The 12,618-nt window shown below is 37.8% G+C and overlaps 1 protein-coding gene across 2 annotated transcripts in view; it reads left to right on the forward strand.

The window, feature by feature from the left end:
• LOC143283270 (uncharacterized) overlaps window positions 1-12,618 on the forward strand; it is a 34,690-nt gene that overhangs the window by 15,982 nt on the left and 6,090 nt on the right. For both annotated transcript variants that reach the window (XM_076589453.1, XM_076589454.1), the window contains exons 16-27: window positions 771-887; window positions 1,745-1,849; window positions 3,643-3,746; window positions 4,083-4,200; window positions 4,838-4,908; window positions 5,817-5,898; window positions 6,604-6,729; window positions 7,896-8,084; window positions 9,983-10,180; window positions 10,522-10,602; window positions 10,852-10,920; window positions 11,948-12,025. In XM_076589453.1, coding sequence (XP_076445568.1) covers window positions 771-887; window positions 1,745-1,849; window positions 3,643-3,746; window positions 4,083-4,200; window positions 4,838-4,908; window positions 5,817-5,898; window positions 6,604-6,729; window positions 7,896-8,084; window positions 9,983-10,180; window positions 10,522-10,602; window positions 10,852-10,920; window positions 11,948-12,025 — 1,338 coding nt within the window. The remainder of the gene's footprint in view (window positions 1-770; window positions 888-1,744; window positions 1,850-3,642; window positions 3,747-4,082; window positions 4,201-4,837; window positions 4,909-5,816; window positions 5,899-6,603; window positions 6,730-7,895; window positions 8,085-9,982; window positions 10,181-10,521; window positions 10,603-10,851; window positions 10,921-11,947; window positions 12,026-12,618) is intronic.

The following is a 12,618-nucleotide window of genomic DNA, read 5'->3' on the forward strand; positions in this document are numbered from 1 at the left end:
ATCTGGGCAGACTGAGTTCTTTCCCTATTTCGATGATGATAAATCATGATGGGGATGATAATGATGTTCCTATAGAAGTCCATTTAGGTTTGGGACTACTTGACAAGACTTGATCTGTGCTTCCTTCCATGCTGTATCCCAGCATTAACCAGGCCTGAGAGATACAAACGTCTGCATTGTTGTCAGGAAATTTGAGCAACACTCCCAAAGACACATTAATGGAAAAGATAATGCTTGACTGTGGTATCAGTCTACCTGTATGAGCCCATAGAACACCAGCTTGTGTCTGCGTCCTCCCAGTCTGTAAAACTTTGCACTTCACCACAGCTGCCAGTTATGTGGCATAGCTTCTTTACCATGCCTCCCCCCCAGCCCCCTCCCCCACCCTCTGCTTTCTGCCCCTTCTGCATTCTCAGTATTCATCCCCTTTTTCAGAACATATTAAAAAATTTAAGCTGTTGTTTACTGATTCCAAATGCTAAATTATTTCCAGGCAAAACCATCATTTATGAATTTTTTAAAAATCCATAAAAACATGAGAAAAAGAAACAGTGAGCTTTCGACTTGATTTTGAAGAATCTGGTAAGGTTTGATTGTTATTGTTTGATATTGTTGTTTTTGACATTACAGAATTACCTTCTTCCCACATGTGCGAATTAATTTTGTGACCCACAGACTGTGTATGCTAGTTGAAGAAAACAAATAATCAACAGCAAATAGGACATGAATAATGTGTTGCCTTGACTCTTTTCTGTGCTTGTTGATATCAGACAGAGCTACAGTCAGAGAAGTACAAAAACAAAGCAGAGATCAGCTCCCTGGAGACAGAGGTGGAGAGTTTGCAGTCACACCTGGAGCGGGAACAACAAGCAGCTGCAAAACTGCAGGTATACATAAAAAAGAAGAGAATGGTTCAAGAGAAAAGTTGGACTCTGAACAAAGACAGATGATTGAATTGCTGCAAACGTTTTGATGTTTTGCTTCATTGCTTAGATCATTCTGCAGTGTTCTGGTAATTTTTACAATCTATCAACTTTTTCTCTAGCTGGTGGCAGATTTTGAAGGAAATCAGTTATTTTTCTTTGGACATCATCCATTTTTTCTGTTTTCCAGTGATTTTTCCCCCCATTTTCTGATTTAAAAACATAGCTTTAATAACTCATACGTACTTCATAGTGCCTTGTCATGACCATCAACTTTTGAATATTTACGTAACTTCTTGAACGACATGTCTAAAGTCAGATAAATTACAATTATTTTTTTGTAAATTCTTTTGATGAATCATGTATTGATAGTAGGTTAAAGATAAAAGATCCTATAGCCTTTTAAGGACATACAGGCAGTCAGTTCTTAACCTATTTATCTAGGACTCGGCATAGTGAGGAGGGGCCCAGTCCTCTCTTTCCTCTTTTTTAACCTTACCCAACCAAAGTCGGGTACACATTCACACCTGGGTGGAATAAGGAAAATGGTTGTGAAGTGCCTTTGACAAAGACGCAACACAGTATGGAAACTGTGCCTCGAACTCTGACAAGTTGTGAACACAGGATCAGAAGTCCAGTACCAAACTGATTCTGCCATGGCACCTCCGCATTGATATTAAATGCCATGTTCAAACCACATGTCAAAAATTGAAAAACTGCACTTATTTTTATATTGATTTTTGGAATGTTATATATTTTCGTGTTCATTTAACATGGTGGAATTAGTGATGAGAATGTGACACACACACTTAATGCTTCAGGTGCAAGTGGATGAGATCAACCCTCGCTATGTCAGTCTGGAGAAGGAAAAAAAACATCTCCAGCAGGAGCTCCACACCCTGAAGCAAACTATCAGCACACACAAGGTTTGATCATGACAGATGACTTTGCATATCATGATGTACGAATGTTTGGGTCCAGTACATGTTGTTGGAGAAACCATGGAAGATCCAATTTTCCTTTTGATTTCTTTTTTTTTTTCCTCCTTCTTCCTTTTTTTGCCTCTTGTTTGGATTTTCTTTTTGTGTTTTTGTTGCTGTCCCATCGGTTGACTTAAGTCTGCACTCTTAATAGCATTACCATTATACTGCCAGTGGAGTGATGGCCTAGAGGTAATGCGTCCGTCTAGGAAGCGAGAGAATCTGAGCGCACTGGTTCGAATCACAGCTCAGCCGCCAATATTTTCTCCCCCTCCACTAGACCTTGAGTGGTGGTCTGGACGCTAGTTATTCGGATGAGATGATAAACCGAGGTCCCGTGTGCAGCATGCACTTAGCACACACAAAAGAACCCACGGCAACAAAATAGTTGTTCCTGGCAAAATTCTGTAGAAAAAACCACTTCAGTAGGAAAAACAAATAAAACTGCACGCAGGAAAAAATACAAAAAAATGGGTGGCACTGTAGTGTAGCGATGTGCTCTCCCTGGGGAGAGCAGCCCAAATTTTACACAGAGAAATCTGTGTGACAAAAAGAAATACAAATACAATATATACATGAAAGTTAGGCATAATCAATAACAATGGCAGGAGCATGAAAGCAGTAAATGACTTGCTGAGCAAAAAGAAAAAATGGATTTGGACTCTTGACCACCTAATTGTCACTCTGTGATGCTAACCACTTCACCAGGTGGTTGGTTCTTTTTGTCCATAGTGTCAAACTGTCAGAAATGTATTGGTCAGAATTAACTGTATTTGAGCAAAAATTTTCCATCTTTTCTTTGTAGTTTTATCTTCTTATTATTTCAGATAAACATGTAAACTATTTGCAAAACAAATGGGCAGCAAAAACGTTTTATCTCTCCTCTGTGTGTGTGTGTGTGTGTGTCTTATCGTTATAGTAAATTTAATTATCACAATATTATTTGTCCCTTGTGCAGATGTGCTGAAGAAAAAGAAGTTCATTTCGTGTTCTGTTGCCTTACCTTAAATTACCTTAGGCAACAGTTAATTCCACAAAAATATCATAGACATCCATCTTTGTTTCGACTTTCATTGCTAATGTCATGAACAAATGAAACCATTGTAAAACAGTTCACTATATACCTGTATAAGGCATTCAGAATCCGCAGTTTGATATTTGATTAATTGTGCTTTTTGTGTGTGCATTTGCATTGCTAGATTTGTTAAATATTTTCTGTTCCACATTGTTTTGGAATGTGACGATTTGTATTCACTGATCCTCTTCATGAGGGGCCATGGCCTTTGTTGAATAAAATGTTCGTTTGTTCGTTCGTTTTCTCTCTCTCTGTTTCTCTTCTAGATAGTTTTACTTATTTTTGTGTTTGCAATCCAAACTCACTGTTGTGGAAACACCACTGACAACTTATTATGTCAGTCTTCCTTTCCCTTTTGAGGGTTATAGAAAACATATGAAACTGATTTAGACTGATGTGTATTTTTGTGCGTGTGCATGAATGTCATTGAAGGAGGCTTATTGTTGAAGTGAGTGCATCCAGGTTCCCCAGAAGAACAGACTCTGAGCAACATATCATTTAATATACTTTCAGATGTCAACGTACAATCTACGATGCACAGCAAGCTTTTGTATTTAATTTATTCTGTTTTGGAAGATATAAATAACACACCTGAATGTGTGGACTGAGTAGACAGCAGTAGCAGAACACTGATGGTGGGACATAAAGGTTGAAATGTGCACAGAGTGAGCTGGAGAAGAGCATTCAGGCCCAAGGTGAAGGCAGCAGACAGACCCGGCAACTTCACGACACCATCACACAGCTGCAGGCAGAGCTTTCGGACAAAAGGTAGGTACTGGCTTATTGTTCTTGGGGTGGACAAGTCATGATGACAGTTACTATTTATCCAGGAGAGAAGTACTAGAATTAATTCTTCTCAGGGCTGTGAATGGGCAGGATATGGTGGTGTGGAGTCGGTTAAGAAATAAGTGGGTGGCAGCATTCTGAGCTGTGTATTCCATATTTGACTGTTGGAGTTATGAATGTATGTTCTGGTCAGGTTCTAATATAAAACTGGATGTTTCGTATTATTTCTTTAAAAATTGTTTTTCATGTATCATGTCATGTTTTAAATTGAACATCTTCAGAGGTTGAACATGAAAATTCATAGAACAATGTTCCCAGAAACCATATAGACCAGCTGCACAAAGATATGACAAATTGCCAGACCCAGTCGTCTGCAAAAGATGCAGAGATCTCCTCCACCACAGCACAGCTGGACAAAACTACGTCTGAACTCAAGGCAAGCACCATTATCCTGCATATGGTGTTGCCATTGTTTGATTTTATTTATTTGTGCTTGTTTGTTAACCTTTGATTTAGAGAGAGATCTGATTTTCATTTCAGATAACAATAGATCAGGGGTATAGCAGTAGATTTTCAAAGTAGAGTATGATCACATATACTGTTTTATTTGTAGCAGACTTTTTTTTTTTTTTACCAAAAATTAATTCAGATTAATGACACATGTTATTAAGTACATGTGTTGTATACTGACACATGTAATGCAGTGTGTATCTGTTGTTGAAAATCTTGAACAGATTCTTTTCAAGATAACAGAATATGTTAGAGTTCACTCATGAAATATTTTGATATTATTGAGCATGCCCCCCCACCCACCCACCCTCCCAGGCCCTCATAGAATTTTTAGGGGTTTTGTTTTTTACCTCAGTGTGAACCCTTGAGTATTTATCTATGTGTGTTTGTGTCATTATGACTGAGTGGGGTGTGAATGTTCCAGGCAAAGTAAATTGGTATTGCTGATACACTGTCCTATAAGAATTTTAGTAATTTCAGTACTGTGCTTATTTGTGTGTGTGTATCTCTGTGTGTGTGTATCTGTGTGTGTGTGTGTGTGTGTGAACACTATGTTTTTTTAGGATTTGATGGAAGAACAAAAGCAGGCTAAAGCCCACATTTGTGACCTCACAGACCAGCTGAATATATACAGGTAATTTAAAAACTGCTTCTTATGGTAAACATACTCTGTCAGTTTTGGAGAAAATTGAATGTTCTGTTAGTGATAGTTTTAGATATTTTTTAAATACATAAATATGCATGCACTCAAGGCCTGACTAATCGTGTTGGGTTATGCTGCTGGTCAGGCATTTGCCTGGCAGATGGTGTAGCAGTGGCGCCTCCTTCAGAAACTGAAACTTGCATTCTTTTTAAACATCTCTTTTCTGTCTTTTGACACTTTCCCCAGGTATCTAGCACGAAGAGTTTACTCTCCCACAGGACAGTGTTAATGTGTGTTCAGCTGATGACTCCATCGTGTTATTTATAGTCACACTGTATCACAAAGAATACACTGTACATATCAACAACATATTCTTTATTAGAAACAAACGCTTCTCACTTTGACTATTTAGAGCACACACATACATTTCCATGAATCACATGATTAAAAACTCCATAAAAAGTGTCAAGCAAGCACATTGTGGAGTTATAAAAGCACATCAGCATTCCACTAGCAGCAGATAGTATAATAAATAAAAAAAAAAAAAAAAAAAAAAAAAAAAAATATATATATATAAAAAGAAGCCCCTAATACTGCATCCAGCATGCTGTTTGCTCTGTGTCTGGAATTTGGTCATGGTGCAGTCAAGGTCAGTCAGGTGGAACCGTTCAACTTAATATCAGGAGGAAAGAAGTGAGAAGACAGCCATGATCCCTCCAGTAAGAAGATTATTTGAATTATTGATACTATCAGCATTAGGTAGTAATTACTGCTCCAAACAATCTCTGCAGCGTACCATGATCATTTTATTGTTGACACTTTTTGTTTTGCAGAGTAGAGGTCATTCTAATGTAATATCTCTGTAATCAGTTACTTTTGACGATTTATTACCTGTTTAGGAAAGAGAAAGATTCTGCTGAAGCCAGACTTGCTGACCTTGAAAAAGAAAAACATAATCTTCAGCGAGAGCAAGAAACAAAGGTAATGTATAGAATCCACAAGCCACTCCCCTTTCTGAACAATGTGATCAGCACATAACGATGAAAAACAACATCAACAAGAGATTTTTTTTTATATTAAATTCTTCATCTTTTTCATTTCTGATGATCCATTGATATTTATCTGAAAAAGGGAGCCAAATCAGTAACAACAACAAAAAAAAGAAAATCATCCAAAAATATGCACCTGTATACCTGTGTAGAACCACAGACAATATAAGCTACATACTCATTCCTGGACCCAGTTTTATCTAATATTATAATCATTACAACAGAGGCAGTGATGTAGCTCTTCCAGAGTGTGTGTGGCTAAAAAATAACTGGTCAAGAAAGTAGGCACAGTTGGTGAGGCAAGTAGCCACATTGTCCCACTGGATGTCAGCCCAGATTGCCTATTCCTGACTCTCCTGTCACTGAACTGGTGATCCCGATTCACCCATTCCAATTTGTTTTGCATCTGTGTACATGCCTGTACAATCCATGTGTACAGAGTATGTATGTGTTTGTGTGCTCGAGGGGGTGTGGGGGTCGGCTGAATCAGTGAAACTTGAACAGGGATGGGGAATCAGAACAGAGCATAACTCTCAAGAAGCCATTGAGGATGGGCAGCATGATCAGAGAGTAGGGGAATGTGTTCTGCTCCTCCTGTCGTCCTTTCCAGGCACACCTGAGTTGATTACATTGTCAGGGTCAAGTGGCAGAGAAGGAGCGCCAGACCAGTATAGAAAAGCAGGAACACTTGGAGCAGCAGGTGAAGGACCTCAACGCTGACATGAAGGCCAAGAACAAGACCATTAAGGACATGGAGAAAGAGGTATGATATGTATGTCGGCAGCCTGTTTTTTTCTGGTTCATGTCTGTCTGCACAATCTTGCCAGAAGGATTGGCTTGATTGTTTTGGACTCCTTGGTCCTCAAATAACAAATGGTGGGTTTGAATATAGAGACATGTTACTGATAATTGTTTTTTATAGGCTTTTTTTTACATGTTGGCTTAAATTACATCTTGATAAGAAGTCGGCTGGAATTTTCAGGTTAAAATGCACTTAATTCTGTTGGTGAGTTACATTCATAACTTGACTCACTAGGGAGGGTGTGCAGACCCACGTACATATGATTTTCATGGAGGTTCCCAAGTTATTTTTAGTGAGAACCGTGTGTGCATGCGCGTCTCCATTTCCTTTTTTTCCAGGTCACCAAATTGCAAACTTTTGTCGTGGAAATCAGTGTTCTGATGAAATGATTTTGAACATTTTCGATGACTATTTTTGCAAGTTGATAAGATACATTTGGTATTATACTTACACCCATTATTTGCTTTTGTCTTCTATGTTTACTTTGAGCGTGTTTCTTGTCATATATCTGCCATTATGTATTCGAACTGATCCATGTATAAACTCTGCCAAAAAGTTGTCCGAACAAAAGCAGTGCAAACTCAGAGAAGCCAGTTATGGTAGTGGGCTGCTCATGATGTCATATGACCTACTTCTTGCTCTGCAAGCAACAAAAAACTCCACCATGAAAGCTGGCCTGCTCACCCTACCTGTCAGCACTTGATTTGCAGAACACACTTTTCTTAGACAGTTAAAGAATAGTGTCATTTCTTGTTTGATTAACAATATTATATGTTTATTTCATTCTGTTTTTCAAAGTTTGACAGAGCACTTCTGTGTGCCAGTTGCTTCTTCTTTTCATATTCTAAATGGGTACTCCTTGTATGGGGTTATTCCTGTATGCTTACATATTTTTTTTTGTAAAGAAAGACATAGACATAAATCTGTTTCTTTCTGGACACAGACATGTTCCTGTATTGGTTTGCAGGCGCTTAAAACCATACACAATAAAAACCTAATAGAGTGCTGCTTTTATAAGACTGTAGAGAGAGAAAAAATCTTATTGAACGTTTCATAATGAAAGATTCCATATGAATAATAGTGTCCTAAATGATTAACATCAGTGAATGTAAAAATGATTCTCACAGCTGAAGTCAGTGCGCACCAGGTTGACAACCCAGGAAAAGAAACAGGAGGAAAAGAGTCGAGAGTTGGACTACCTGAAGCAGGAGCTGTCGGCCAGTGAACAGGCCAAGGACCACAGTGATAAAATCATTGCCTCTCTGCAGTCCCACTTGGAACTTGAAACAGAAAAGGCACAGCTGAATGCACAGCAGGTAATCAGTAGGGGAAAAAAAGTAAAGGAGCACGCATCATTTTATGGCTTTTGTTGATTCATTGTGGGGTTGTTGTTTTACTTCATGCATTGCTTTCATGTTTGAAAAAAAAGAAATTGTCTTTTTTACATATTATACTTCTAAAACAGTTTTACACTGACAGATTTGAGTATTACATTAATGCAGGCAGTGTTAACTTTTGAACTTCAGTTTTCTTACAGTAATGAATATGTTACTCAGTCAGGACAAACTCTTCTTAGCCTGGATACAGTACTTTTCATTGTTTTTTTTGTTTTTGTTTTTTTTAACCAACGAAACCCCTACCATTTTATATTTAAATGGGCTCAAATCTATAAAATGCTCTGCATACATATAACAAGAGAGGCAAGGCCTTCAAGACTCACTTGTGATAAATTACGTCCCCTAGCATTAATTAGAGTAATTTCCCTTTTTTACTATCTGTACCAAAACGTTTCCAAAATAAATAAAAATTCCATGCTTAGCAAAAGAAGTTCCTGTTTGAACAAAAAATGATAATAATGACTCCTCTTGTTGTTGTGTCAGAATAAGAGGTCAAAGTGCCAAGTTTAGAGAATACAAAAAATATAAATATAACAGTAAATGCAGTTTGCATATAATTAGGCTTCTTTTTTTAGTTTTTTATGCCCATCCCAGAGGTGCAATATTGTTTTAAACAAGATGACTGGAAAGAACTGAATTTTTCCTATTTTTATGCCAAATTTGTTGTTAACTGACAAAGTATTTGCAGAGAAAATGTCAGTGTTAAAATTTACCACAGACACACACACACACACACACACACACACACACACAGACAACCGAACACCGGGTTAAAACATAGACTCACTTTGTTTACACAAGTGAGTCAAAAATGATAATGATAATTAGTATTTAGAGAAAAAATTTGTATAGTGCTGTATCTTGTGCTGAGGCAAATCAAAGCACTTACATACCAGTCTATCATATGCATGCTTAACTCTAATTCACAAACATGAAAAAACAAAACATATAAGTATATGTAGATTCAAAGCTAGTGAAACTGAAGACAAGTAAGAGGCAGAGGAGGGAGAGGGGAGCTGTTTTTGGAAGAGGCAGGTTTTAAGGCCAGACTTGAAAGAGTTGAGTTCAGAGACCTGAAGAAGCAAAAGAAGATGTTCATTCCAAGTGCAAGGTCCAGAAATAGAGAAAGAGTGGTGGCCGACTGTGGAGTGTTTGAATCTGGGTGTGCGGAAACGAGCAGATCCAAAGCTGAATGCAGAGAGCGAGATAGGGTGTAGAGGTGAAGGTAGCTACAGAGATGGGAAGGGGCAGATTTGTAAAAATGTACATTTATAACACAGGGTGCTGATCTTGTAGAATGGAGATGTTGCAAGAGAGGAGTGATGTGCTCAGATCTTCTTTTTTTTTTTTTTAAACAAGTCCGGATGCAAAGTTTGTATGCGCTTCAGAGAGTGAATGGATGAAGCAGGCAAACCAGACAATACAGTTACAGTAGTTGATACTACAGAGAATGAGAGAAACGACAAGTTTAGATGTTGTATCAGTGGACAGATATTTACGGATGGAACTGATATGCCGTAACTGACAATAACAATTGTAGATCTGCAGTAGTGTCACAAAAACAAATGGCATGGTTGACATACTTCATGGAGTGTTAACTATATGTTGAAATCTGCCTCATCACATTATGTTGCAGATCATGTTGCTTTCACAGACTGCCACAACTTACAAATCTAATGTAGCTTGTCTAGAATGAGTACATATGAACAGTATTTACAGTGAAATGAAAAGGAAATAATAGCATGAAGTCACATCACAGATAATTTTACAGGACGTATGTTTCTTAATTTTGCTGTTTTGTTTTCTTTATTGTCAAGGTGGAGCAGTTGCGGAAGGAAACAGCACAGGCACAGAAAGAAAAAACTGAATCTATAATGCAGTGTGAACGTCAGATCATCGAGATGACCGCCACCTTAGAAAAATACACCAGTGACCACCAGAAACTTCTGACACAAAAGGACAAAGAGATTGATGAATTGCGGTGCAAGAATGCACAACTGACTACTGTCAGTCAGGTACGTACAGTTAAAGGACATGAAAATGTAATATTTCTTCATCATATTTTGATGAGTATAACTTTATATTGCCTAGTGATATGCCTGAATAATTGTTAAATGCCTAAATAATTGTTTCAGTATGGCTAAATGTCTTGCACAGAATTGTTATGAGTATTCAGGGAAGGTACATATCGGTAAAGACAAAAATGTCCGTGCAACTTTTCAGCAAAATAATCGGTCTGTAGATTCAGAACTTTTGATGTCAGCTGTTAAACAGGATGTTTGTATTGGAAGGGTAGAATATCTGCAGTGTTGCATTTCAATGTGTTTTTATTTCCCACCGATATGACTTGTTTCAGCAAAGTGAATGCACCACTAAGGAATTGAGAGAGGAATCTGAACGTCTGCTGCAACAGATAGTGGCCTTGAAATCTGAATTGGTAGGTTGGACAGTAAGAACAATCTTTCATTTGCATAAGTTCACACTAGCGTGTGCACACACACACACACACACACACACACAAGAGCAGCTTACACTGGTACACATGCACTGTACATGTACACACCACACAAAAATGAGCATACACACAGAATGGTTGACATGCTCTTCCATACATATGCATAATAGGCATATTGGATGTGCAGATAAATCTTTTTGGACACTGACATCATTGTATTGTTTTGAATAGGAAGAGCTAGAGAAGAACAAAGCTGCTGAGATTGAAAGTCTACGAGACCAACTTGTACATGCAGAACAGGTGAGTGTGGATTTGTGATTTTCTGTTCTCAGAATTTGAAGTTACCAATCTGGGGCATTGGTCTTGAAAGCTAAAACATAAGTTTTGTTCTGTTCTTTAATAGATGCATGTGTGTATTTTAACATTTTATACAACTGCTTGCAACTGCATGTATATTGCAAAAGACATTGATTAATAGCAACTGTTGAAAGGATTTCCGTGAATTGATCAGAGAAAAATGGTAAAAGGTCATCATGGATATAGAAAATTTATATATTTCTGGGTTTTGTTAGCCCACACTTTCTTGCAGTCCTATGCTTTCCCTCACATTGGAAGAAGGTATGTCCCCATTCATCCTCTCACTTTACAAAACAGCATAGGATTGTGAGAGAGCGTGATCATTTCCCTACAGCATGTCCTCTCAATTACCATGGAGTGTGGGAAGTGTCCCCATGCTTTCTTGCAGTTTGTGAAAAAGCATGGGAAGTCTCCCTTATTTTTATGAAAAAAATGTTTCCTTTGTCTTCAGTGTTGCTTTCTTGTCTTTACCCCATCACAAATGATGGTGACGTTAGTGAAGAAGTTGACGTTGATGAGTAAACATTAAATGCACATATGTGTATGTTTCCTTTTGTGTATTTGTTTGGATTCCTTTTCTGGCTTTTTTTTATTTTTATTTTTTTTTTTTTAACCATGTTCTGAATGTTTTGTCTGAAATCGAGAGGCTAATTTGAAGAAGACATTGCATGCGAATGGATGCTAACACAAATAGATAAACACATGAACAAGTGTGAAACGAAAGAACATTCTGAATGAATGTTACAGAAAAGGTTGCATCACAGCAAACTTCTAAACTTAATTTGGTCCCATTTCCAAGTTCCCAAACCAATGGTACAAGAAAGTGTGGGTTAACAGGGCTTGTTTCCAGTGTATTCCTGCCTGCTCCAGAGTGTGCTGTGATTGAGATGATTTATGAGTGATTGTGGTTGTGCTCTTTCTTCATTGGGGTGGCTTGTGATAAGAAACAGGTTGCATGTGTTTGTTACAGACAGACATGGTGTGTGACATGAACCACACTCAGTCAGCGACACAGTCTGTGGCACACTTGAACCACAGCATGGAAGCTGTATGTTTCACATAATGTGCACATTTGCACGCTTGTGTCCATTTCTGTGCATGTGTGGGTGCTCATGGGTTTGCTGAGCAAGGCCAGTTTTTCTCTCTTGTTTTATTTCCATGACTTGCCTTCGCGGATATTTCACTTAGCTACATTTGCTTATTTGTTTTGGCTTCTTATTTTATTTCATTTTACATTAATGTCTTATACAAAGGGTAGCCTCTCAAGGCCTGATCAGTGCACTAGTTTTATGCAAAGGTCAGGCATCCATTCTTTTTTTCTTCTTTTTTTTTCGTTTAGATTTTTTTTTTTTTTTTTTTTTTTACAGCAGATGTGGTGTAGCTAATATGAATGAGTCCACATGCTATGACACCTTGAAACTGAATCCTCTCTCTTTCCCTCTCACTCTCTCTCTCTCTCTCATGTCAAATACATATGTTGTCTCATTGTCTCACTGAATTTTAAAAAAAAAACAGCTTTGTTTTTGCAGTTAGAATATGAAAGTTTGGATAGTTAGTATAGAATAAGATAACTTTTATTTTCGTATTTTTCGTAGAATCATAGAATTTTGCAAACAGTTCATGAATCAGATGTCAAATCAG

Source organism: Babylonia areolata, chromosome 6, assembly GCF_041734735.1.
Source record: "Babylonia areolata isolate BAREFJ2019XMU chromosome 6, ASM4173473v1, whole genome shotgun sequence".
NCBI lineage: Eukaryota > Metazoa > Mollusca > Gastropoda > Neogastropoda > Buccinidae > Babylonia > Babylonia areolata.